The sequence below is a fragment of the Puntigrus tetrazona genome, chromosome 17 (assembly GCF_018831695.1).
Source record: "Puntigrus tetrazona isolate hp1 chromosome 17, ASM1883169v1, whole genome shotgun sequence".
NCBI lineage: Eukaryota > Metazoa > Chordata > Actinopteri > Cypriniformes > Cyprinidae > Puntigrus > Puntigrus tetrazona.
In genome coordinates, this window is record NC_056715.1 from 5,176,313 (window position 1) to 5,201,277 (window position 24,965).

The 24,965-nt window shown below is 37.0% G+C and overlaps 1 protein-coding gene across 33 annotated transcripts in view; it reads right to left on the minus strand.

Annotated features, from left to right (window-relative positions):
- Positions 1-24,965, minus strand: part of nrxn3a (neurexin 3a) — a 277,248-nt gene that overhangs the window by 102,443 nt on the left and 149,840 nt on the right. For all 33 annotated transcript variants that reach the window (XR_006253012.1, XM_043262595.1, XM_043262606.1 and 30 more), the window contains one exon: positions 2,545-2,726. Coding sequence is in view for 32 of the 33 variants with exons in the window: in XM_043262595.1 (XP_043118530.1) it covers positions 2,545-2,726 (182 nt within the window). In the remaining variant the exon portion in view is untranslated. The remainder of the gene's footprint in view (positions 1-2,544; positions 2,727-24,965) is intronic.

Sequence of the window (24,965 nt, forward strand, 5' to 3'; positions counted from 1 at the left end):
AAATACCTTTTTGTCCTCCAAGTACAAAAAGAGAGTCACGCAGGTTTGGAACGACGTGAGGTTGAGTACACGATGACAGAATTTGTGAACTATCCCTTTAAAACTCCCATTGCAAAGTTCCCTTACTCATCTTAAGGGGACGGTGAGGTAGCATTGTAGTCTGAATTGTGATATTAATTTGACCGCGTTAGATTATATGGTTTGTTACGGCTCAAGTTAAAGCGATTGGTTAGCAGACTCCATCACAGAGGTTGCCATTTCAGAGGTGGCATGTTTGAAGGGCAACGGCACTGACATTTCCCTTGTTGCCGGAAACCGTCTAACAAGGTATTCCATGGTGTCACCAGTCGCTCAGTTCAGAAGTGTAAGAGAGAAGTGTAAGCATTTACAGCTGAAAATAGCTCACTCATTATCAGCGCTGAAGAAATGAGTGGAAGAAGACTTCCTTAATCAACTCAAAAAAAAAACAGCAACATTTTGATCCATTGTTACCTACTACTCTTCCCAAAGTTAAAGGCAAACATGATAAAGGTGTAAAATCATTATGAACGTGGATTTACATTCCAAGAACTAAACGTTTAGCACTCAAATCTAAAAAGAGACCAAAGACATAATGGGCCTTGTATACTGTTCCAAATGCAAAGATTAATTCCACCCCAGTACATGCTAATCAAAGGCAACTCCCAATCACTAGTTACGTAAGTTTCGAAACTGCCTATAAAATACGGCAGCTTAATTCCCTTTACTCTAGAGTTGTGCTCTAGATTTAGTTCATTTGGCAGAAGAGGCTTATTTCCATCAGTGCTACACTGCTATAATAGGGCAAGGGTGTATGTGTGTGTGTGTCCATGTGTGTCATAAAGGGTAAAGGCAGGGGGTGAGGGTTTAGTGAAATGCCCTTAGTTATATTGCCCATTACAGAGCTCCAAGAGTCCCAGTGGACCACCAACATGGGCCACAATAAAACTAGTGGACAGATGGAGATAGCCAGAGAAATATTCCCCATTCACATTCTGTCAAAAAAAGACATCCAGTCCCCCATTAAACTACAAGGTCACTTATTTATGTGCAAACGTAATAATGTACAACTTTTTTGTTTGTTCACTATCAGTTTCAATACTGTATGTTGCAGTAATCTATCTATCTATCTATCTATCTATCTATCTATCTATCTATCTATCTATCTGTCTGTCTGTCTGTCTGTCTGTCTGTCTGTCTGTGCCAATTCTGGTCTATCAATAAAAATGATCTTATACATAATTTATACTGTACTGTATACAACATTAAACAATTATTATAATATATATTATTATTTAATTAATATATTAATATATTATTTATATATATATATATATATATATATATATATATATATATATATATATATATATATATATATATCTACATTTTTGCAATATATGTAGTTTGTGCAGTATTAATAAAAAAAAAGGAAACACTCCAATGACCTCATTGTTCATTTATGAGCTAAAGACCCCTTGGTGACAAACATTGTCTGAAAATGAATCCTTTTGTCTTTCAGAAAAGCAGGTTAATTACCAAACCAGCATCCATTACACGAGTGCTGAATTATTTACATTATGGACATATCCGGTCAAATAGAAGCTCTCACCATGGATAAACTGCAGGAAAAACGCTGCTGGGCTTCCGTGTGGCGTACATATTGATTTTTAATAATTTGAAAAGAACATTGTGCAGCTCAGCAAAAAAAAAAAAAAAAAAACACACTTCTGAAGAAATTCACAGTTGATATGGCTGATCTGAGGAAAATTTTTAAATATCTAAAATATATATATTTATATAAAATGCAGCTGTGGAGTGACAAAATTCTTATTGTCACTGACACAATACAAAAATTAATGTAGAAGTGAAACAACACAACAGAGCTGCCTAAGAGACATCATTATTCTTGGATTGATTATTTACAAGGACGTGCTACAGAAAAAAAAAAAGAAACCTCCCACAAGTTATCCACTGACAGAGGTGTTGTGTTCTATGAAATGCACAGAACGTTAACACCTTGTCGAAACCCTAAATCTCTCCCATTATAATCAGACTGACGCATACACTGGAAGCATATGTTGTGTCGCATTGAGATTATCTATTTTTGAGATGCTGCAGCGCTACTCCTACCACTTAATTAACCATGTCTGTATATAAAAAGTACAATAACAATAATATCAATAATAACGCACTCGTGAAATATCATTTAACTTTTTCAAAATATTTATTATGCAGAACACAGTTATGCTGCTTAATATTTTTGGGGGGTAAACTGTGATATTTTTTTTTTTCCAGGACTCTTTGATGAACTGTACTCAAATTAACTGTAAAATGTTGGTCAATGTAATACATGCATGTTGAATAATGATTAAATTATTAAATATATAAAAGTCACTCACACTGGTCACCCCAAATACTGGACATCAGAAACTCATCCCTATTGTGTGCCCTGGCTTTTTTGTTAACCTTAAGAATTGAAATTTGTAAATGGGGCCGATCAGTTTAGAAAAAGCATTGACTTACAATGTGGAGCATGAGGTAGTCTCCCAGGCCGGGGGCGCTGTCGATGCGGATCAGGATGCCATCCTTGAGCGAGGTGCTAAAGCCCACTGTCAGCCTGTCCGTACGAGTGCTTGGGCGCTCGTTGGCCGGCCAGTTAAAGGTTATGAGGCCTCCTCCTTTCCCAAAGATATATGTTGTTCCAGCTGGAAAAGGCAACGAGAGAATGCAAAGATTAGCCTGTATTACTGAGAGCTCGACTCTGAACACATTTTAACTGGAATAAACATTTTTTTTAAACGGTCAGCAGAAGAAACTTTTAATTTCTTACATTAAAAAAAGCCTAATATTGCAAGAGATGTTTTGCTACCATAGACTCAAAGAGGCCTATAAATATACACATGTATAAATATATTTAAAATGTATGTATGTTTCCCCCCAACTTTATTCATTCTATTACTAAATTAATGTGAGATTTCACTAAGAAAGCTCACATGAATGACAAATATACATGACATTTTATATAAAACTCCGAAGTAGATAGACTGAAATAGTATTTGTATTCACAAATTAAAAAAACCAAAAAATTAACGGTGTGCTTCGTGACTTAAAATACACTTAAATGTCATTCCAAATGCAGTCGAGAAAAAACAGCAGGATGAAAACCAGAATAACCCCACACATTGTCACATTCACAAACGCTGATAGCACAAGAACCAATGACATGCCACTAAAATGTCCTCTTTAAGTTTCTCCAACTAGGCCAAAGACTTTGAGAAAAGTCCTGACATTTTTAAGTTGTCAGCGGCTGCTTTTACCAGTGTTCTGGTAGCACTAGCGATCGGATCTTAAGCATGAATAATGCCCACACCTGGGTCAGAAAAGTCATAATTCTTCAGGCTCATATTCTCAGCAGAGCCTGCTGGAAAATGCTGTGACCTATCCAAGTTAAATATAACTCTTTCCAGGGAATAACAGCAGGAGCCTTTGATGAATGAATTCTGCTATTATCATGCATTATATGAGGGAAAAGGTAAACGCAAAAGGCTTCACCTGAAATAGAGGTAGGGCAATAATTCTTTCCGTTTTGGCCGGTCGCATACTGAAACTCTGGGAATGGTGTTGCAGTAAACAAAAGCATTGTTGGGTAAACTGCAATTTCACGGGACTATTTGTTTTGGACAACAGTTGCGAGGGGAGGGGGATCATGGTGCAAAGCCATTCTGCTGATTTTCCCCCTGCTTTCAACGCGCTACCAACAAATGGCTGCATGTGCGGTAGGAAGGGGGACAGCTGGCAGAACTGCCCTCCACTCAAGGGGCCTGTCAAGTGGAACATCTGGCCCTGGAGCGGATCATGCACTTGCACAATATATCGCCCCCTCCATCTCAGACGTGCTGCCACTCGCAGTCCCTTTACGGCTCTCATTCTCAATTTGAATCGTTGACTTCAACCATTCTTTCCCACGACAGCTTGGAAAGTCATAGGGGCAGCAGCGTGTAATATATATGCAAGATACGGCCATATGCGTCAGGAAGTTATGATTTTGCCTTTACAGGCGACGCATCCGTCATTAACTTCTGACAGATCGCACCAATACACAACGGGAAGTCACAGCTGGAGATGCGATGGCGCCATAGGTGCAATCTTTTGCTCACGGACAAGATGGAACTGAACCTCATTTGCACTTATATGTGTCTGAGTTTGAATGAAAATTATTCAGAGGTGAAGCATTTAATATCATAAGCAGAGCAGGAATTCTGTTGGTATTGCGTTTTTACTCCGAAAGCACTTAAAGGTTATTATGTTTTTTTTGTTTTTTTTTATGATTTGAAGGTGCTCTAGACTGGCGCTGTTATGTCAGACATGTAATGACTGTGAGGCTTTTAAAACAATTAAGAAACCTAAGTGTGCCGTTCCTTTCTGCATTTTGATGGCGTGATGTATTTCAGATTAAGACGTAAAAGGGAAATGCAGCGGAACATTTTCATAAGGAGGAAGTAGTGTCAACGGTTTACTCAAAGCAGTGCCTGCCTGCAGAATGTTCTTTAATAAATTAGCTGCCAGCTTCAAACAACCCAGCTAATGTGAATCTTAACCTGATAAGCATTCAAATGAGGACAGAACCCCAGCAACAGAGAAAAAAGATGAAGAAAGGACTTATTGAGACGCATACAATGTATTTCTCAAAGCCTCAGGATTTTATTTTAGGATTTTGAGCACTAATGGTTGCCTTGGTTAAAATTTTCCATTAAGTAAAAGAGCGGTATCTCTTCAAATGGAGGGTGTTCTACCTTTAATGGATAGTCTTCCAGTGACCCAGAGTACATAGACTGAATTATCAATAACCAGTCAATTATTTTGCAGAGCAAAATGGAAAACATCCAGACCTTTCCCCACTTTTACGTACATTGCAATGCGATATGTGTATTTTTTGTCTGTATGGCCGATGTGAATATGTTACTGAAACCTTTTAAGGTACCAAAAACACAACACATGTCTGGAAATAAAGAATATGAAATGTTTTACAACTTAGGAACTGCATGTCAAACAACACTGCAGGTCCCAACCCCAAAGCAGTACTAATTAAATATTAAATACACTTTAAATGCCACATTTTGAAATACAACGCTCTATTTTACTGAGTTCAAAATCTATATAATTAGAATTAATGATCGATTGCAAAATTAAGACTGAGAGGAATAACTCTGACACCTCATACTTAAATAATACAATCATTTGTATTTTTTGCCAAGTCAATGGAAAGTACAGGGTCACATAAAATATATAGTTTTAATAAAATAAAATATAAATGAAAATTAATATTAACTACTAGGTGAATTGTACACTAGACATCTGTTCATGTAAAGCACATATGTGACCATGGACCACAAAACCAGTCATTCAGGTACATTTTTTAAAATTGAGATTTATATATCACCTAAAAGCTAAATAAATAAGCATTGTTATGTATAGTTTGTTAGGATAGGACAATATTTGGCTATGAAAAATTATATGAAAATCTGTAATCTGAGGGTGAAAAAAAAAAGAAATATTTAGAAAATCACCTTTAAAGTTGTCCAAATTAAGCTCTTAGAAAAGCATACTACTAATCAAAAATTAAGTTTTGATATATTTATGGTAGGAAATTTACAAACTATCTTCATGGAACATGATCTTCAATTCCTAATATCCAAATGATTTTTGGCCATACGACGTAGCTGGCTGTTTCTACAAACAAAAGTATGCTACTTATGACTGTTTTTGTGGTCCAGGGTCACATATCAGTCGTGCTATTTATTCATTCATTCAACCAATTCTTTCAAATAAACTGAATCATTTAGAAACAAAAGAAACGAGTGAATAACTGAATCATTAATTTAACCATTTCGCTGAACAGAAACAGCTTATTTAATTTAGGTTAAATTCACTCTATCTGCTTAAAAAACGGTGACCCTAGAAAAAAGAACGAAACTCTAATCTCATCTCAGCTTTGATTCTCTTATCATCACAAAGGACAATCACCAACAAGGGCACATCCCTTCGAGACGTGCTGGTTACAGTGATAAGACACGCATGATGAAGAGTTCATGCAGCGTGTCACGTAGCGAAGAGCGCAGCCTTCATCCACTGCATTAAAACTGTAACAAGAAGCCTGTTACTAGACAGACAAAAGAATGGTGCTTCTTCCATGTGTCAGCATGCAAGGTGGAAGTTCAAAGACCTGTCGCACGATCATGCATACGATCATAATGTAAGCGAAAATGAAATGCCAGCGCTCAATACGTGATTCATCCGCACCTGCCCTATTGATATTCCGTAAGTGTGAAATGGAAATAGCTTCTGCTGAGCTTCGTTCCCCAAAATTTGACTGTAAGATGAGAACGCTCAAAAGCTCAAATTGATCACGTACATCCCAGTCCTTCTTTTCAGCCCAACACCATGCACATGCAAAAATTGCTTGCCTGTACACACAGAGCTGTAATATCTGAAATGGAGTATTTTAAGCAGTCAGGCACTGTGCTAGAATGATCCCAAGAGTCAACAGTATAGAGCCGCTCTCATGGCGAGTGTCGGGAGGTTTAAAGTCTATCAGCTCAGCAATTGGTTCTGAGCTTCTTAGATAAGGAGGTGATTAGAAACGCGAGCAGGTAGAAGTCCTGTCTGCTCCAAACTTGAATGCAAGCCGCTGTGAAGTTCTAGACTCACATTTAGCAGATTTCTGATTCGATTGCAATGACAAAGGCAATGAGACCAGACATCAACGTCACCCACTCGGCAGATTCAGTAACTTTCGAGCTTTCGGTCTGGATTGGGTTTTTAATTTAACTAGCAAATGAGGAGTTATGCTCACAGCGTGAAACCTAGAGAAGATACGTGGGTTGAATAAACCCATTTCTGCTAGTGGGGCACTTGGGAAACCGCATGAATAACATTCATATTCTTTCTTTTTCAAGTGCAAGAACGACTGGCCTCGTCGCTTCTTCTTCGCGAATGTTTCTGTAAACGCTTCAGAGATCGAGGAGGGAGACAGATGGGCTACAGAGTACAATCAAAGATCAAACGACACAATGTGGCGCTAAAGAGAGGGAAAACGTTAAACTGGAAACGAGATGGCATTCTGATAGATCTCTTTTCAGCCCCTCTTTTCAAACCCTCCCATCATTTATCCCAACCACTGCACCAAAACTTATTCTGAGCATGTTTACCTACTCGAGAGAAGTCTTTTTCGTTCAATCATGGAGAGGGGTTGCTCAGGCCGTACTGCTTGGCAGTCTTGTCTTTCCCCGGAGAGCGAAATTCAATAGAGGTAATCATTACTGTGAGGACCAGTGCTCTGGACTGCCAACCAAAAATGGCAGAATAAAAAGATAAAAGTCTCATCAACACAACAAGAACAAATAAAAATGCAAATCATGACTATCAGGGAAGGAAACAGAAATGAGAAAACAATTAGAAAAAGAACTGTCTTGCTCAATAACTGTCTAGTTTTCCTCCTAATGTAAGAGCGTAGGAGGGTTAACAAAATGCTTATACACAAAATCTCATTAGCTTTATCGGGATAAAGGGTGTGCATAAGCTTCCTACTCTAACATTTCAAACGTTTTTTTATTTTTTGCATGATTGCTAATTTCTGTAATTTTAGTACTAGCGTTTCTAAACTGATTTTCATTGGTCAAACAGAATGCCCCTCACACTAAACAAATGCCATTAGTTAAGGCAAAATACTTATCTCAGAAAACATTTTAAAACAATATTCAACCAATGTTATTTTAATATTTCTATACTGCTATAGTATTTAACTTTTATTTGTATTTTTTATTAGTTGTTTATATTTATTTCCATTACATTTTAGTTCATTTCAGTATTACATTTTTTTAATTGTTTATTTGCATTTCTAAATTACGTTTATAAAGTTTGTTTTTCACCAATATTTGTTTTACCAACAAATATGTTTTAGTTAACAATGAGAACACTGAATTTAGCCTATGAATAATTATGATTTAATTGCATAAATTATTAAATTAAACCGAATTATACAGTATATTATTGTTGTGATTAATCCCAATTGTGTGTGTGTGCACTGTATATATTTATTATGAATACATAAATAAAAATACATGCATTAAGAAAATTATGATACATTTTTACATTAAATATATATACATTTTTTAATATACAAAGCATATTTATGTAACATTCATATATTATGTTAACAAATCCTTTTTTTTATGACAAGTAGTGAAATATCAAATTACATTTTAGTAATGAGCTGTTTGAACCACAGCATAGAGGCCGACACACTTGTCCACAGAACAAATCTGGCTTGCTACATCTCCAAATCCCATTCTCCCTCTCATTTCCTGTGCTCTTTCAACAAAAGGCCAAAAAAATATATCAGAGTGCTATGAATATTTGGCATCCACAGCAGCTTCTCTGATATCCCAGTCCAAATTTACAACTGTTTGCATTGTTCGCATCCCCATCATTCCTCTTCATCTGCGAAAAAATCAGACAGTTGCTTTGGGAGATTAACAGATTTTAAACTAAATAAACGCTGTGCAGGATCTGTGCCAATCGCAGAGCAGTTACCTCATTTGAGAGCATATTGCTCGGAAATAGAACAGAACATGGGAGCCAAGATTTGGCATTTCAGCCTGCAGCAAATTTTTAATTGACAACGATAACGGCATTTGAAAAAAATCGATATGTTTGCTTATGGATTGTTTCAGAGACACGCAAACTCGACAAGCACGGAAGGATAATCATTACAACACACAGCATATTGATTCCCTTTTCACTAAAGCTGGAAGATTAGGAAATGCATTCGTAATGTGGCTGAGTGGCAAGCTTTATGAATTACTTCCATTCGACAAACACATGCGGAGACAGCATCCATTGTGCAAATGTCCTGTGGGCAGGGGAATCGTGTTACACATTTCAAAGCTACCTAGGTCTCGCCACGTATGAGTGGGAACGAGGCTCGCGGAAAACCGAGCGCTTCTCCTGAAATGATGACGTCACTCACGGCATTGGTGACTCTGAACATTTCTGCCAAATTCTTGTCGGGCTGTATTTCATGGCTGGCTTTTCAGCGGGATGGAGCACATCCTTTAAGCAGAATGTGCTCATCCACTGTGAATAATCTCCAAGTGTTTGCATCACAAAAGTGAAGACAAATGAGAAGCATCATAATTACAGAGAATGACTGATGACTTGGCTTTAAGCACAGTTCTCTCGCACCGATAGCCTCTGTAGCATTTGATCCAAGATGGCACGGAATAACTGCTGCATTGTTTTGATTTGATTTATTAGTTTGGCATTCTGTTATAAAGGAATAGTTCACTCAAATAAGAACATTTTGTCATCATTTACCCATCCATATGTAATCTCTAGAATCATTAGAAAAGTTTCTTAAAGTTGTCCTTAAAGCTATATTCCAACTCTTCTCAGTGCATTCTGGGAAACAAGGCATTATTTTTTTGTTTTTACTTTTTAATGATGGGAAAAAAAAGCATGTATCATTTGATCAAATCACCTTATATTATTATATGATAGAACATTTTATAGTAATTGTAACAATATTCATTTAAGCATATTAATTTACTTTCAAGCATAAAATTTCAAACATGTGAAACTGTCATTTATTGAATTTGAGTTTTAGCCAAAATCACTGGATGTTTCAATTTGAAAACGCAGTGTTAAGTGCAATAAGGTATGTAATAAATGTGCTGCAGAAAATGTATTTAGAAGCACATATTTGATTGCCACCAATATTTTTTAAACAGTGAAGAGAATTCAGTGAATAACATCAAATGATATCTGTTTCATATACAAAGCTATCACATGGCTTCAGAAAACATTGTATAGTTCTTTTTTTTTTTTTTTTACAGGCCACTTTTAAAGTACATTTACGGTGCTTTTGCATTTTAGCTTGAAAGCTTTGGTCTGTGTGCATTATGATTTGGAACAACAAGGGACTAGCAAATGACTGATTGTGTTCATTTTTGCAGATCAATTTTTATGTTTTATCCATAAGAGAGAACAACAAGGAAGGTGCTCGCTCTGACTGAGATTAAAATTGTCTTTATGCTTCTAAACAGTTGTTTTTGTGTCTCTCCTGTAACTAAATTGCAGCAGGAAACTAAATTAGGCAAGAATTGTCTTTCCGTGTGAGAAAAAGACTGGGTGGTAATCTCCTCAGAAAGTTGAAATTTTTCATTTTAACATAATGTGGCCTTCAAAGTCCAGAAAAAAAAAACAATGTAAATGAAATATGCAGCCAATCCACAGCAGTGTACCATCTCCTGTGCTCCCCAGCTGTCTGACACTGACTCTTCACTGGGATAATTGGCCATTACTTCTACTTTTGTGTTTAGAGTTCCACTCTCCGAGATTTCCTAAGGTTATATTATGACAAATTATCCAATTTGCTCCACACTTTAGTAAGTGGCATTAAGCCAGCCATGGTAATAGGTTAAAATCTTTTTTAGATTTATTTTTCTTTGGCATAAGAAAAGACACTATATATACATATACAGTCCGCATTAAATTTTCATGCTGGTCATTTAAGTGGACTATATTGGATTTGTAAACGCATAAATAACTTACTACTACATAGGGGGTATATGTCGGGCTGTCGCATCCTCTAATGTGTTGTTTTGTACACCGTGACACATATTGTCGGTGCCTAATGGTTATATGCTCCAAAGCCTTCCTCCTTAATGTCCAATAAATTCTTGTTATTCTCCCCGCCTGGTCCACTGAATAAGTGTTGCCACCTTGTTGTCATGACAACAGCCTCGATCTTCGCTGTACACCGCTGGTAGAAACCTGATATAGTTATCGCGGGAGAAGTTCTCGAACTTTACGATCAGTAGCAGTCGTCGGTCGAGTCCCTTCGGTCTCAGTGTGGGTATTATGTGAGCGCTTCACTATTTACGACTCTAATTACACATAACTCTCTCTCTCTCGAATTTCCTTTTATCCCTTTCCCACTCCTTCAATTTGGCCAAAATGTACAAAGTTTAACTTTGATCAGGGCTTTGCGGTTTGAGAGTTTGTGGAGTTCAGATACCACACAGCTGACCTCATCCAGGCAAAGATATGTGATCTCTTTGTGGAGTTGGCTTTGAATGGCTAGAGATGTCATCCAATTAAACAAATGGAGGCGCTCTCGGGGGCTCTGATTGGAGATAAACGCCATGATGTTGGAGATTAACACGTCCATGGATACAAGCTTTCAGCGGAAGGAACGACAATGAGCTTTCGTTTCACAATGATGTTTTAGACTCGAATCTCTCTTTCAAGTCTGTAAAGACATTTTTCTATCCATACCATGAACACTAACGTTCCTATGGTTTCAGATGCTGAAATTCAGAAACTTACAATTTAAAGCTGATACAAAGAAACGTCCATTAGAGAGGGAATAAGGCCGGGTCAATTTAGCCTCTTTAAACATACATGAGTTGAAATTTATATTGATTTGGCCACCGGCAACAAGATTTTGAATTCTTTTGAATTTGCGCTTATTGAATTGTAAATCAAAGAAATGCAGGTAGTGCTTTCTGTAGTGTAAATGAAGTGTTCAAGAACTTCCACACGTGTTCATAAAAGTTTGTTATGATTAGAAAATAAGTAAATAATCATTTTATACATTTTTTTGCATTTTATCATTGCTTATATAATATTATGCACGCTAAGATATTAATATGACTATAAATATTATACTCTATATTTAATACACATGATAAAAAAAAGCTAAAAGAAATTCCTTTCAAAAATCTGATAAAATATAAATAACATATTTTTGAATGATTTAAAAGTAATCACAATATAAGCATTCATATTAAATGACTATGATAAAATAGTTAGAAAAATATGTCAGCGCATGAATTAAAATGTTAGCTTTACATTATAAATATCATGCTTATATAAGTATTTCAGTATACTTAAATATTAAAAATATATCAGTAAGTGCAAATTTCCTGATGTTGCTTTTATACAATATTAATTATATATATTATTGTAATGACTAAATAAAACATTAATATTGCAATATAAATGAGAAATACTTTATCATTTAAAATATTTGTAACATTACAATATCTATCTATCTATCTATCTATCTATCTATCTATCTATCTATCTATCTGGTGCTATAATATCTTGTATAGTTTTCAAGTAGAAGCTACTTTTTTATCTCTCCAGCCAGATATGCACTTACAAATTCTCAACCCAACGGGAAAACCAAACAACCTTACGTTTTTATGACCTTTATCTCACATACAAGAAAGCGTCCTGCACAACATCAACACTGCGGACACACACAACTTGGCTAACATGTATGATTCATGCTACCGTTTGCCCCACGAGGGTACAGTACACACTCAATAATCAAGTCAGGCCTTTGCTTTCTGACTTCAGACAGAACCGCACAAACAAGCCGAGTTATCTAAAGGCATGAGAGACCGCATAGATTCCAGGATACCTACAGCATGCGATAGCGCGCTCGGAGAGGGGAGCGCCAAGCAAAATTTCGAGGATCCTCAATCAAAGCCGACGAACAAAAAAGCGGCAAAAGAAAACAAAGCACCAACAGATCTCCAGAAAGCATCAAAATGCTCCGGTTATCATCAGTGTTGCAGGTATCCGCAGTGCTGTTTAATACTGGAAGTACAAAGAACGCCGGACTCTGGAGGCCCCGTCAAGCAGGTTGAGCTTAAAGAGGGAAATGCTCTTTTCTAACAGTGCCCTTTCCATCTCCCACTCTTTCTTTCTTTGTTTCGCCCCGTCTTCCCCTCTCTCCGTTAGCCACGCGCTTTAGCACGTGCGTCTTATCGCATTAGCTGCCTCAGAACGAGGCAGAGAGCAGGCCAGAGAAGGCAGAACGTGGGAGCTCCTGATAGCACTCTCTTTGTTGTTCTGTCTCTCCTCCGAAGCAACAATGGCTCCGTCGCCGCGATGCCAGAAGCTGCCGAAAGATGTGAACACCTATGTGTGTGTGCGCTTTTTCATTTCCATCACCGCATTATTTTCTTTCCCACTCTTTTCTCCCTCCCCGCACGCTGCTAAACCCGACTCCCTTTGAAGACGCACTTAGTAGAAAAGGATGAAACATTACATAGCCAAAGGCTTGGCAGCTTATGATGGTGGATGCAGTCTACCCAAACACAGCACTTTCTTCAGGGAACACATTTTTCAACCAAACACATATACGCACGCTCGCACACAGAGCATTATGTGCCCCGTGAAAAAAACCCCAACACCTTGAAACACTAAGAGAAGCTTCGTTCCTGTGGGTGGACCGCTACCTCTTCAGAGACACCGACGCGTTTAAAGTCGGCATGAAGTCAGAATTCACCTGCTTTCTAAATACATGTTATTTTAATCTTATTGTAAACAATTCATTTTTTTGAATGTTTCATGTTTATATTTTTATTTACCTCACCATGCCTGTAGAAGCCTATGAAATAATAGCCAGAAAAGGCTCATGCTTTAAAATGTAATAATTTATAGAATTGTAATAAAAAGTTCTTATGTGATTTTTGATGCATGAGGCCATGATATAGTGAGAATATGGAGCTGTTTTGGCAAACTGAGCAAAAGTATTTATATGGCTAAAAAAGTAAGATAAAATTCTGATATCTTATCTTTTTCCGTCGAAAGCAGACTACCTGCATAAAATATATAAATATCAGCTGTCACTCAATAACTCCCAATAATAAGTCCCAATAAGTCTTGGTTAGATAATATTTGATATTTAAATGTTTAGTTTTATGATCAAAGCTTTCAATTGTTGGGAGCAAAATATATAGTGCAATGCAATACAATTATGAGAGATAATTTAAATGTGTGTGTGTATATGTGTATACACACACACACACACACACACATATTATATGTATGTATCTATACATATATATTTGTATGTGTGTGTGTGGATAGTCAAGTAAACTTAAGTTGCTTCAGTCCAGAGAGTGAATAAATGTCATTCTGAAATAATACAAATATAAAACTAAAAATGCAATGAGATTTCACTGCAAAAAGACATGTAGCATAACCTAAAGGTGAAAAGCCATTAATGCTATAAAAAAGGGATTAACTATTAATCAGATGACTGTGTACAATGGGCAAGTACTTTTTTTTAGCAAAGTTTGGATCATTTTCGTAATTTATTTGTGTATCAAATTTGATGCAATAGGCATTTAAGGGTTAATAAAAATGTCATAACTGGAATTTCTGGTTAAAACAACCATCAGACTTCTCTCTGGTCATGTATTTCAGGTCATGTATTTGACTTATTTGTCTGCTAAACACCTCTTGCCCTCGTTCAGAGTTCACATCTCAAAATCCAAAATTTTCTTCTGTGTCGCAATGCGAAACATCAGATCTCTCGCTACTTCAGCCTCATTGCGACTTCAAATGTTTCAGATAGAAAAGTGTAAAGAATTTTCCTGCTCTATTGCCTTTGAGTTTTTAGCCTCCACCACGTAAAGAACCCAAACGAGAGACTGCGATATTGCAGCACCGTGAACCTCTTCTGTAAAGTTAATAAATCAATCAATCAGTGCAGGTGACAGGGACAGCAGGACAGACTCATTAGTGCCCGCTGTGCATGTGTGACCTGCAGGATGGAGATAAATGGAGGAGCCTCTGGTTTGAAGAGCGGGGGGAGGACTGGATGCAGACTAGGTGTGGGTCGAAAGCGGGATAGATGAAGGCTACCAAGCATGAAGAGCTGTCACCATGCATTCAGGTTTGGGCCTTGCTGATTTTACACCTGGTTGGACGTGTCTGCTCCACTCAGGTGCTCTAACATGCCGAGCACGCTGGGATGTGGCCTGTGCCGTGATAGGCCGGCGGTGGCGGGCATGTTCGCCATCACACCGATGCAACTCGTGGATTAATCACCAAGTGTTTATGTAGTACAGTACGTGGCTCTGGAGAGAAAGGAAAGGCTGTGTGCAAACAAGAAAAAATACGTCTGTGCTCATTTATTAATCTCCCGTGCCTTTCATTAAAGGCCAAAATGTGAAATACAGTATATTAGGCCTCTAGAGTAGAAGCGTTAACCGTGATTCATGTGCAGAACAGAGCTGGGAATGCTTTACTATGCCTTACAATAACATGAAAATGAATTATTGTAAATGCGAAATGTTTAAACGTTAAATATGCATAGGGTAATTTATGTTCCACTTGCTGTTTCCATTAACTGGACTTCCATTAACTTCACAAGGTAAATTTAATTTAAATTCTTTTTCAACATTGTCTTCAAGCAAATCAGACATAATATAAAATCCATTTAAATGAAACGTTATTTAAAGAGTCTGCATGTTGTCAGAAAAGACCTTAATGACTCACTGTATAGACAGTAAAAAATATATTAATAATTAAGTTTCACAGAAGACATACAAGTTTGGAACAGCATGCGCTTGAAAAAACGACGACATAACATTTAATTGAACTATTCCTTTAAAAGACAAAATAATGATTAATTATCATGCCATCATCACTTTTTGTCAGTAAAATCTGCAATTTGCATGTTACTGTAAACTTCATGCTATTTCTCATTTACATAAAAAATACAATACAGTTTTTTCAGTCCAAAAAAAAAAAAAACCCCTCAGTAAACACTGATATGGTTGAGTCTACATCTGCAAGAAGCAGAGATTTTATGTTATGCATTTAAATGATCTCAACAGAGAGGTGAAAACAATTTTCACCCTCACAGACTCTCTTACTTACATGGAAATAGACGAGAACGTGACCCGTACCACACAGGGCTTTAAACATTCTCTAGGTATCTCAAGACGCATAACTGTTATTCTCTAAAGGAGGGAAGGTTCAATTTTTCTCATTTCACATGTTGGCAGTGCCGCAAATGTAGCAGACCACATACTGGGTGGCATTCGAAAGAATTGACATTAGCTTTTCTGCGCAACACATGTCCATGTTACTTTCAAATCTATTTCAGAGCTCGCTGATCATTTGTCAGCATATCATTTATGGTGAAAAGGTATTTAAAAGGTAAGAATTTTTTTCCCCCTGTATTTGATGAAACTTACAATTTACTTCACCATGAAATCACCTAAAAAGCTTTCCCACTCTATGGCAGCAAATGTGTACGACATGTAATAACACTCCACAGCTCTGCACGGTCATTATCTTTTCACTTAAAATTAAATTAAAGCTCATAAGAAACATTTGCTTAAAAAGAAATGAAATGCAGCCCCTGCTAGTGCATTACATTTAACAAAAGAGTTTAGCAAATAACTAATTAAATACTTAATTGATAATTTTTTTATTTTCGCACCTTCTTCAGAAACGGTTTTTGAAAAAAGCTGACCTTTGACCCTCAACTCTAACTTCAATTCTGCAAACCCGATAATGAACTGAATTGGTTTATTTATAAGCTAATTTGTCTTTTAAAATAACCAAGTAATTGCTTTTAAACTTTGCTTCCGTGTGCAGAAGGAATGGTCAAGAGGTGGCAAGCCAATTAAGATAAAAACCGGTGTTCAGAAAACGCAGCATTAGTACATTTAGACAAACTAATGTTTCAGAACATGCAGGCCAAATGCACACGCATAACCAATAGCAACCTCTTCCTGCAGACAGTGATGGGTGAATCTGCGGCCTTCGTAATATTCCTCTCTGCTTTAATGAGAGTCCCCCAGCGTTCAGTCGAGGTCTCGTCTACTGGCTCTCTTAATAAGGGCTTTATTTCTTATGGAGTGCATCATTTCCCATGAGCGACCGGCAAGAGGAAAGACGGCCAGAGGTTTACCTGACAGCTACATTAATACCCGCTCTGAGTTATTAAAGGGAGGGCGATCATTTAAATGAGAAAGCTGAAATTATCTTCTGCTCGCGCTCTGAATGATACAGAGAAAATCAATACGGACTGGTAAATCAATACTCCGATAACTCGCACTGGTCGGCAATAGAGTTACATTAGTGAAAATTATGGCCGACGGTTTGGTGGCAATGTGCACAATTACAAGGCTGATGAAGAATCCGCGAGCCTCTCGATGCGTTTGCGCGTTTTTTTTCAGCTGCATACCCAAAGAAATCTGTGCCACATTCACAATATGTTACACTGAAGCCTTATGAAAGCCATTTTATTGTGTGCAAAAGAGGAACAGGCTGTTACGGAAAGCGAGGGAGCGATAGAAACCTGTCCCCCGTCACTCGTACGAGGCTCTGAGCCGGCCTGTTTCATCAGAGGCCCTGTTCCAGAGCCGAACGCTGATTAAAATAGTTCTGAAAGAAAGCCCAGGAGGCATTTTACGCTTCCATTTACAGAACTTAATTCTCTTTGATGATAAAAATCTAATGTAACCTTTTTAATTTGTCAGTGTAGGAATGAGAGACGTGGGGGCCCAGGCTCCCCCCTTCGCACATCGACTCACTGTGCATTTCCTATGCTGCACCGATGTCAAGGTGAGAAATGCGAAGCAATTCATGTCTCCCTAAAGCAACGAAAGCCATTATGCAAAAAAACATACCTAGAACCCTGTGTTTCGTAGTTAAATATGCCAGTCTGCCTATTTGTTTCCGGCGGTATGCTATTTTTCAGAGTTTTAAGTTGCACGTTGAGGCCCGGAGCTAGCGATGCAAACCTATACAGTTTGAGGAGCAGACTAATTTCGTACTCTTTAAAAATGCAATACACCATTTCAGGTTCAGAATCAAGTAGCATAGGGAGCCCTCAACTCTGACCATAAAGAAACTAATTGAGTTTCTACAAGGTTCAGTACACCCTCTACTATAACAATTTCCTAAGTTATGGAACCAGAAAATCCTACATTTTCAATAATATCTTCATAAATTATACATGGAAACCTTTACAAGCTTTTGCATGAAAGATTCGGTGGAGCTACAAAGATGTACAACACACTGGTCATAAAAAAAAAATGTACTTAGCGTGCTGAAATGATAGTTTGGGATACAAAAAAAGCTTCTATTTATCATTCAAATGTAAATGTCTTTATTAGGAAATATTTTGTCAGTATAACCGTTTGAAAAACGGAATTAAAATATCCTGGAAATGTCTTTCAAGCGTAATTTAGAAACCAACAATTTATACAGTATAATATAACCAACTATATTATTTATAGTGCTGTCAAACAATTAGTTGCATCCAAAATAAAACATTTACATAATACATTTACATAATATATGTGTGTGCACTCTGTATATTTATTGTGTATATATAAATGCAAACACATGCATGTATTTAGAAAATATATATATATATTCTGGATAAATTGTTTATATGTATATATTTTATTAATTGTGATACATTTCTTGACAGCACTAATTATTTCACAATATAACTGATTTATCAACTTTAAGAAGCATAAGAAATAGCTTAAAAAAACAGCTTAAAAAAAAATATTACTGACAGCAAACTTTTGAATGCTAGTGAACTTGAATTTATTTTTCATCAAAATTAATTTTTAGCCCAGATTTTTAATATTGCCTAACAGTGTTTAACCCCGCTGCGCATAAAATGTTCTATAAGACAAATCAGCAGACATTTTATGTCATATAGTTCCAAACAGATCCAAGAGTAATGTGAAAAAACTGGCACCTGCTCTCACAATTCTGCACCGACCTCTGTAAACGTCTAACATTTACCCAGACTACTCCTGGACCTTTGTTCTTTCAGACTCTGAAGAACTGGCCTGCTTTTCTCTCTTTACAGAATACGCTCTATATATCCGTGTCACACCCTGCACTGATTGGCTCACACTGCACTGTGTGGCAACCATGATCTAAACTCCGCTTACATGACCTTTTGCAGGAATCCCCTCCAGATTCCTTTAGATCGTAGACCAGTTCACTCTCCACACAAAAATCCATCCCTGCTCTAGCGATTAAAACACAGAAAATCAGATATTCATGATGGGATGTGTAGTCAGATAATCCTATAATGTCGGAATTGTGATTTTGTTGGGGAGGGTGAGTGTGTATTTAGAGAAAACCAGATTATAATAGAGTCTGCAAGGTTATTCTGAATTGAGTTATGAATTCAACACCGTCCTTGACTAAATGAAAGCAGACAGTCATATATTAAGTCTGCATAGCACAATAATAAAAAATAGCAGCTTTAAAACAAAACAAGTCTTCAATGTACTTCGATTTTGTCATTGCGGAGCCATTGAATAAAACACAAGGTGGATTATTATCGTGTTCAAGCTTCTATCAAAACATATCGCATGTATTTGTTTTGGATTGTATGTTCAAATAAAATTGCTTATGAAGTCACTACATCTTTCTTCATAAAACTAACTCGGAGAAGACTAGCTGGAGAGCCGCAGATTCAACGGGAGAGAAACAAGGAAAATCAATTTGAAGTCGCTGTGCTCTTTCACAACGCTGGCGGAGCTCATGAGTGGTTGTCTGTCAGGCAAAATTACATCCATCCCCAGACTTCTGCATGTAATTTATGGAAATGGAAGAGACATTCCCTCATAGACGACGCGGCGCACTTATGCATGTGAATACATCCATTAAGCAAAGTCACAATTTCAATATGAAGAGCAAAACCAGCAGAGCTCACAATAAGGAGGCCTGTTTAAGTGAGGGGAAGAAAACCATTAACATTCTATAACGAGAGGAGGTTTCCATTAAAATTTCACACCTTCAGAGAAACACTAAGACTCTGTTTCTCTCTGTCTCGCACAAACACGCAAGCAGAGATATCGGCGGAGGATTTTCTCTTTTCGATCTCTCGGAAGTCCGAATGAGGAGTTTGATTATTCCATTTGTTTTAATATTCCTCACGAGCAGCTTCTCAGACCGACATATAGACTTTCCGCCACCTCCGTCACATCTGCGTTCAGCACACTGTCTCGACCGGTACTGACATGCATCTGTGAACAGTGCTGGTGGCTGGAAAATAATGACCTGTACTATTTTGGTGATGATTTGAGTTCTGCTATTCACAGGTACGAGACATCCCCACATTTGCATGCAATTAGATGGCCCAGACTATCCACTACCGTTCAAGCTTTTTTAGAGGGATCGCTGATAATTAGAGGGGTAATTATTTTGGCCACATAAATTTGAACAGTCCTTCAGGAATTTGTAGATATGAATATTTAGGTATTAAAACAGTGATTCATATTTTCAACATGCAATAAACGCTGCCTCGTATCACGCACACACATCAGAGAGTCGTCTATTCAGCGTGTGTTTTCAGCTGGAAAATGTAATTTTTCGAGTGTTTGCACATCTGCGATACATTGCTATACTGTACAATTTCCCGTCGGATGTTAAAATGACATTCGGCTGTTTTCACATTTCAAAAAATAACTGAAAGTTCTGTCATCATTTACTCAGCCACATGCTGTCCCATGCTGTTTTTTTTTTTTTTTGTGAAATATAAAAGCAGACGTTGTTGTAGACTCTTGCACAGTTCTTTTGATACAGAAAGCTTATAGTGACCATCTTTTGCATGAGGAAAGTCAGGGTCAGGGTACTGTCTTATTTCTTTTTTGACAGGAATGAAAATGAGGTTATGAGCGATAGAGGTGCAGTGCATTCAAATGATTATATTATTGTTTAGCAACACACTTAGCAACATATTGTTCAGCCGATGTTTCATTCATGTTTTATGACAGCCCTCAGAAAACTAATTTGGGGTATAAGTAATTGTGTAATTGTAAAGTTTGAATTATAACTAATCTAATTTAAGCGGTTGTATAAAAATCAGTTAACTTATCCTTCAATATTATAGTAATTCATTACCAAAAGACTCTCATGTATATTTTACAGCACTAGTTAAGATATTCTTTTTATTTCCTTGAGAAACTTTGGCACGCGCACCTTATATACATCCAAAATAATCAGTATCGAATTAAATCAGAAGTCGAAACGAATCACGAGCTTGTGAATCAAATTCAGATTGAAGCTACTGTAGTAGTTAATGCAATGTGGATGACTTTCATGTTTTTTTTTTGTTTTGTTTTTTGCATTTCGGAGCACTGCAGTAACCTGAAGGTTGAGTACATATTGCATTTTGATTTTTGTACGTGCAGGTATTTGCATGAAGAAAGTCTCAGTACTACAACACATTAACATTAGTAAAACGCATTAACAATGCCACGAGTATCAACATCGCTAATACTGTAAAATGTTGTTATAACTATACATATCCTAATATGCTGATTTGATGCTTGAAAAACATTTATTATCATTATCATCAATGCTTTGTGTTACGCTTAATACGTTCGTGGAAACGGTCATACATGTGAAACTTTCTTTATGTAGGCAGTTTATCTGTTGAGAGTATAGTATACTATTCCCCCTCCGTGTCCCTAGCACATAAAGGGGTGACACTGACTCCTTTTGTTGTCTTGTGAAAAGACCTGGAGGAGAAAAGGTATTTGGTGGGCTCTGAGCAGTAGCAGTCCATGTTGGGGAGGAGAATGGCTTCTGGCTAAATGGAGGAAGTGATGCAGTAGACAGCAGAGTGGGCTGAAGCATGCTGGGACTGCCAGCTCTCTTCTCATCCACAGCATCAACCAAGGAAGGCTCTGCCTTCGGAGACTCTGCTTTCCTTGAATTTATCTCTTTTCTCTCTGGCTTATATACACAGCGCTAATGTGTTTGATGGACTGCTGTGCTCATGTGTGAAAAGTCTTGCAGATGATAAACTGCATCTGATACTGCCTGTTTAAAATGTGTTTGGGGACCATGATAACTGCTGGGGAACATTAAGTTTGAAAGTAAAATGTCACTTCATTGCGTAAGGTAACTAATTACGTAACATTCTTACTTTTCATGGCAAGAAGCTCGCTAAGATACTTTCGCATGACTTTTTCTCAGAATCAGCCTAAGGGTCTTTTTCTTCCAAAACAGTAGCAGTATGCTTGGTTTGCAAGCATTACAAAGCGGTATGTTTTGTAGTTGAGGACTGTCTGTGGTGTGCATGCCACAACTATACCCTCGTATGGACGTCGCACCGCTTTCAGTGCAGACAGCTTCACTGATTAGAACAGAAGCGTTCTAGTTTTGTCAAGTCGCATCATGACGCTCATGCATTGTACACATGCCATCACACAACCCTTACTGGACTGTTATGCTTTAGTTTCAACTGTACTTATAAATCAATAGAAAAGAAACTGAAAAGTAATAGATATATATATATATGATATAATTATATATTCAATAAAAGGCCTCTTTAAAAAAGAGTGTCATGTCATTTTGTGAAGAGTTTTTAAAAAAGGATGAATCTAATTGCATAAAAACAGTAGCATAAAGAAATTATAGAAATAAAGAAATTGAAACAATATTGTGGAAATGAAAATATTATTGAGGTTTTAAATGGATTAAATTCTATTAATAATAAAGTATTACTTTTTATGTGTACATAACAACTTGAAACTGATTGCATAAAAAGAAAGTTATTAAGTAATAACGTATTTCTAAAGTAAAACTACTGGGTTCAAATTTAATTTAATAAGAAATAAAAAAAACACAAGTAATTTTTCTCATTTATTTCAAGAAAAAAAAGAAAAAAAGAAAAGTATGGTATAAATTCAGAAAATGATATATTACATGAAATAAATTTGCAAACAATAAATAAATAACAAAAAAAATTCTTAAAAATAATATGGTGCGACCTTAAAAAAATCAGATTAAATAAACGAAATAAACACAACAATTAGTTTTTTTTAAAAAAGAAAAATTTGAGTAAATTCTGAAATGTTTTTATTTTCATTTTATTATAATCTTTTTAACTATTATTTAAATAAACTTTTTAAATACATTTTTTTGACTGGGGTGACAAATCATTTAAATCAATCAAAATCAATGTAATGTTGAAAAGTTATATTTTTCTTTTAGGAGCACTAAAAGGGTGCCACTTGCACAATATATTAAACTACGCGACACATTGGTACAAAATGGCATGACATTTTTTTTTTTTCAAGAGCACTGAGCTAAACATTTCCAGCTTCTTGAAAATGAACTCCACCGACACGGGCTGCAAGTCCTCTATGATTCGCTTGTCTTACAGAAGTACTCAGCACTCGGAGGGTGAGTCAGTATGAAATTAAAGGCTGTAGTGTACGAAACTCCTCTTGTCTGACAACACGCGTGTAAGAGATGAGCCGCAATGATTAGGTGTCTAAGCTCTTACCAGCTCCCTCGAGCAGACAGGAAGTACTATATTATGTGATGGAGCCGTGCTATTGGCTGGTAATTAATTTGCCCTGTGCACACGGGCATTCATCAGCGGCATGGAGCTCCATTTTAATGCATGGCCGCATCCTGATCTCAGACGCATCAGAGTCCTCAACTCAAGCCTGAGAGCTGAGACGCAGAGGGCAAGGCCGCGCTTTCCTAAATGGAACTCGAACCGCACAAAGGTCTCATTACAGTGCACAGCTATTTAATCTGTGTACGCTGGAAAGCGAGAGTCCAATCATTTGAGTAGCACAACCGTGCATTAAGATCTTGTTTACGTCTTTCTTCTGATGGCGTAGGTGCATTGTGCGTTTCCTCAGCTTGTCAATTTTGAGAGAATTGCACTAGGGAAGACAAAGAAAAACGAGGCCGAAAATGGCACGTCGGTCGGCACCCGTGCCCATTAATTTCCAAAGCCGAATTAGACTGGCAGTGTACTATCAAGCCCGGCAGTGTCCGTGTGCGGTGTAGTCGGCTTGATGGACGTGTGATTATGAAGCCCTGCAGTTTCTTAGATTGTAATCATAGGTCCCTCTAGGATGGCTTCGACGTGCCGCTGGTCATTACAAGTGCTGTCAAGGTGAGTTCTGATAGATAAGTGCTTGTAGTCCCTCATCCAAATTCATTTCACTTAATCATGCATGCGTTTCAATCCATTTTTGATGCTACATTTCAATAGTTCCATTTTACATGGTGATTGACCCTCAATCTCAGACTAAAATCCAGGATCTATTATTTATGTATTCTTTTATATCATTTCTGATGTATAAAAAGCAGTCTCTGATATTCCAGGAGAAAGTAACGAGAAGTGAGATATTCAACCGCACCGGAGTCTGGAGGGTGAGGAAGTTAACAGAACGCTGGCCACGGTGAACATTAGCAGCTCTGAAAATAGCACAGCCATAGATTTATTGGAATTCTGTTACAAAGCCAGCAATAACCTACATAAGTGGAGCATCTGTGCCTGCTGCCTGTGACAGAGAAAGAGAGGCTAAGGCTAAATAAGGCTAAATAAGATACAAAGTAAGCCGCGGATGGAGACTGGAGATGTGGGTTTTCTCAGGCGCTGAATTTCAGACTTTGAAGCCATTTTAATTAAGCCCATTAAGATCTCAATGCTCAAAATTGCAATTATTTGAGAATTTACGCATCAGTAGATGAAAGCAAATACGCCTCTGGTATAAGTAGGGTAAGGAAACTGAGAATAAGAGTTATTTTCTTTTCTGTTCTTTTCTAACATTTCTAATATTCTTAAATCTTATATTAGAGAAAACTAAAAACATTTAAGGGATCATCTTCAAGGGTTCATCTTGTGGAACATTAGAGAAGATTTTTTTAGAATTCTGGTTAATAAATGTTTATTTCAGTCCCCGCTGACTTCCAATGTGTGGACAAAAAATATAACGCGAGCCAAAATCTACTGTCAAATCTATTGTTTTAAGCAATGTTAAGCATTTCCACATTAAGTATTCAGAAGACTCTCTCAGCTATCTCTTCCATCTTGATGCATACATTTTATAGATACAACAGCTGAGTTTATAAATACAGCTATATTTAAGTATATAATGTTATTCTTCGAGATATTCTCAAAGCATTACGAGAGCATGGTTCTTGAAACGTCCAATTATTTCTTACAATTTTAAGGCCGCACTGATTTAATAATAATAATATGTGAAAAATTAATATACTGTATATATTGGTGCTGCTGCTCCACTACTGAGTATACAACATGACAGCAAAAT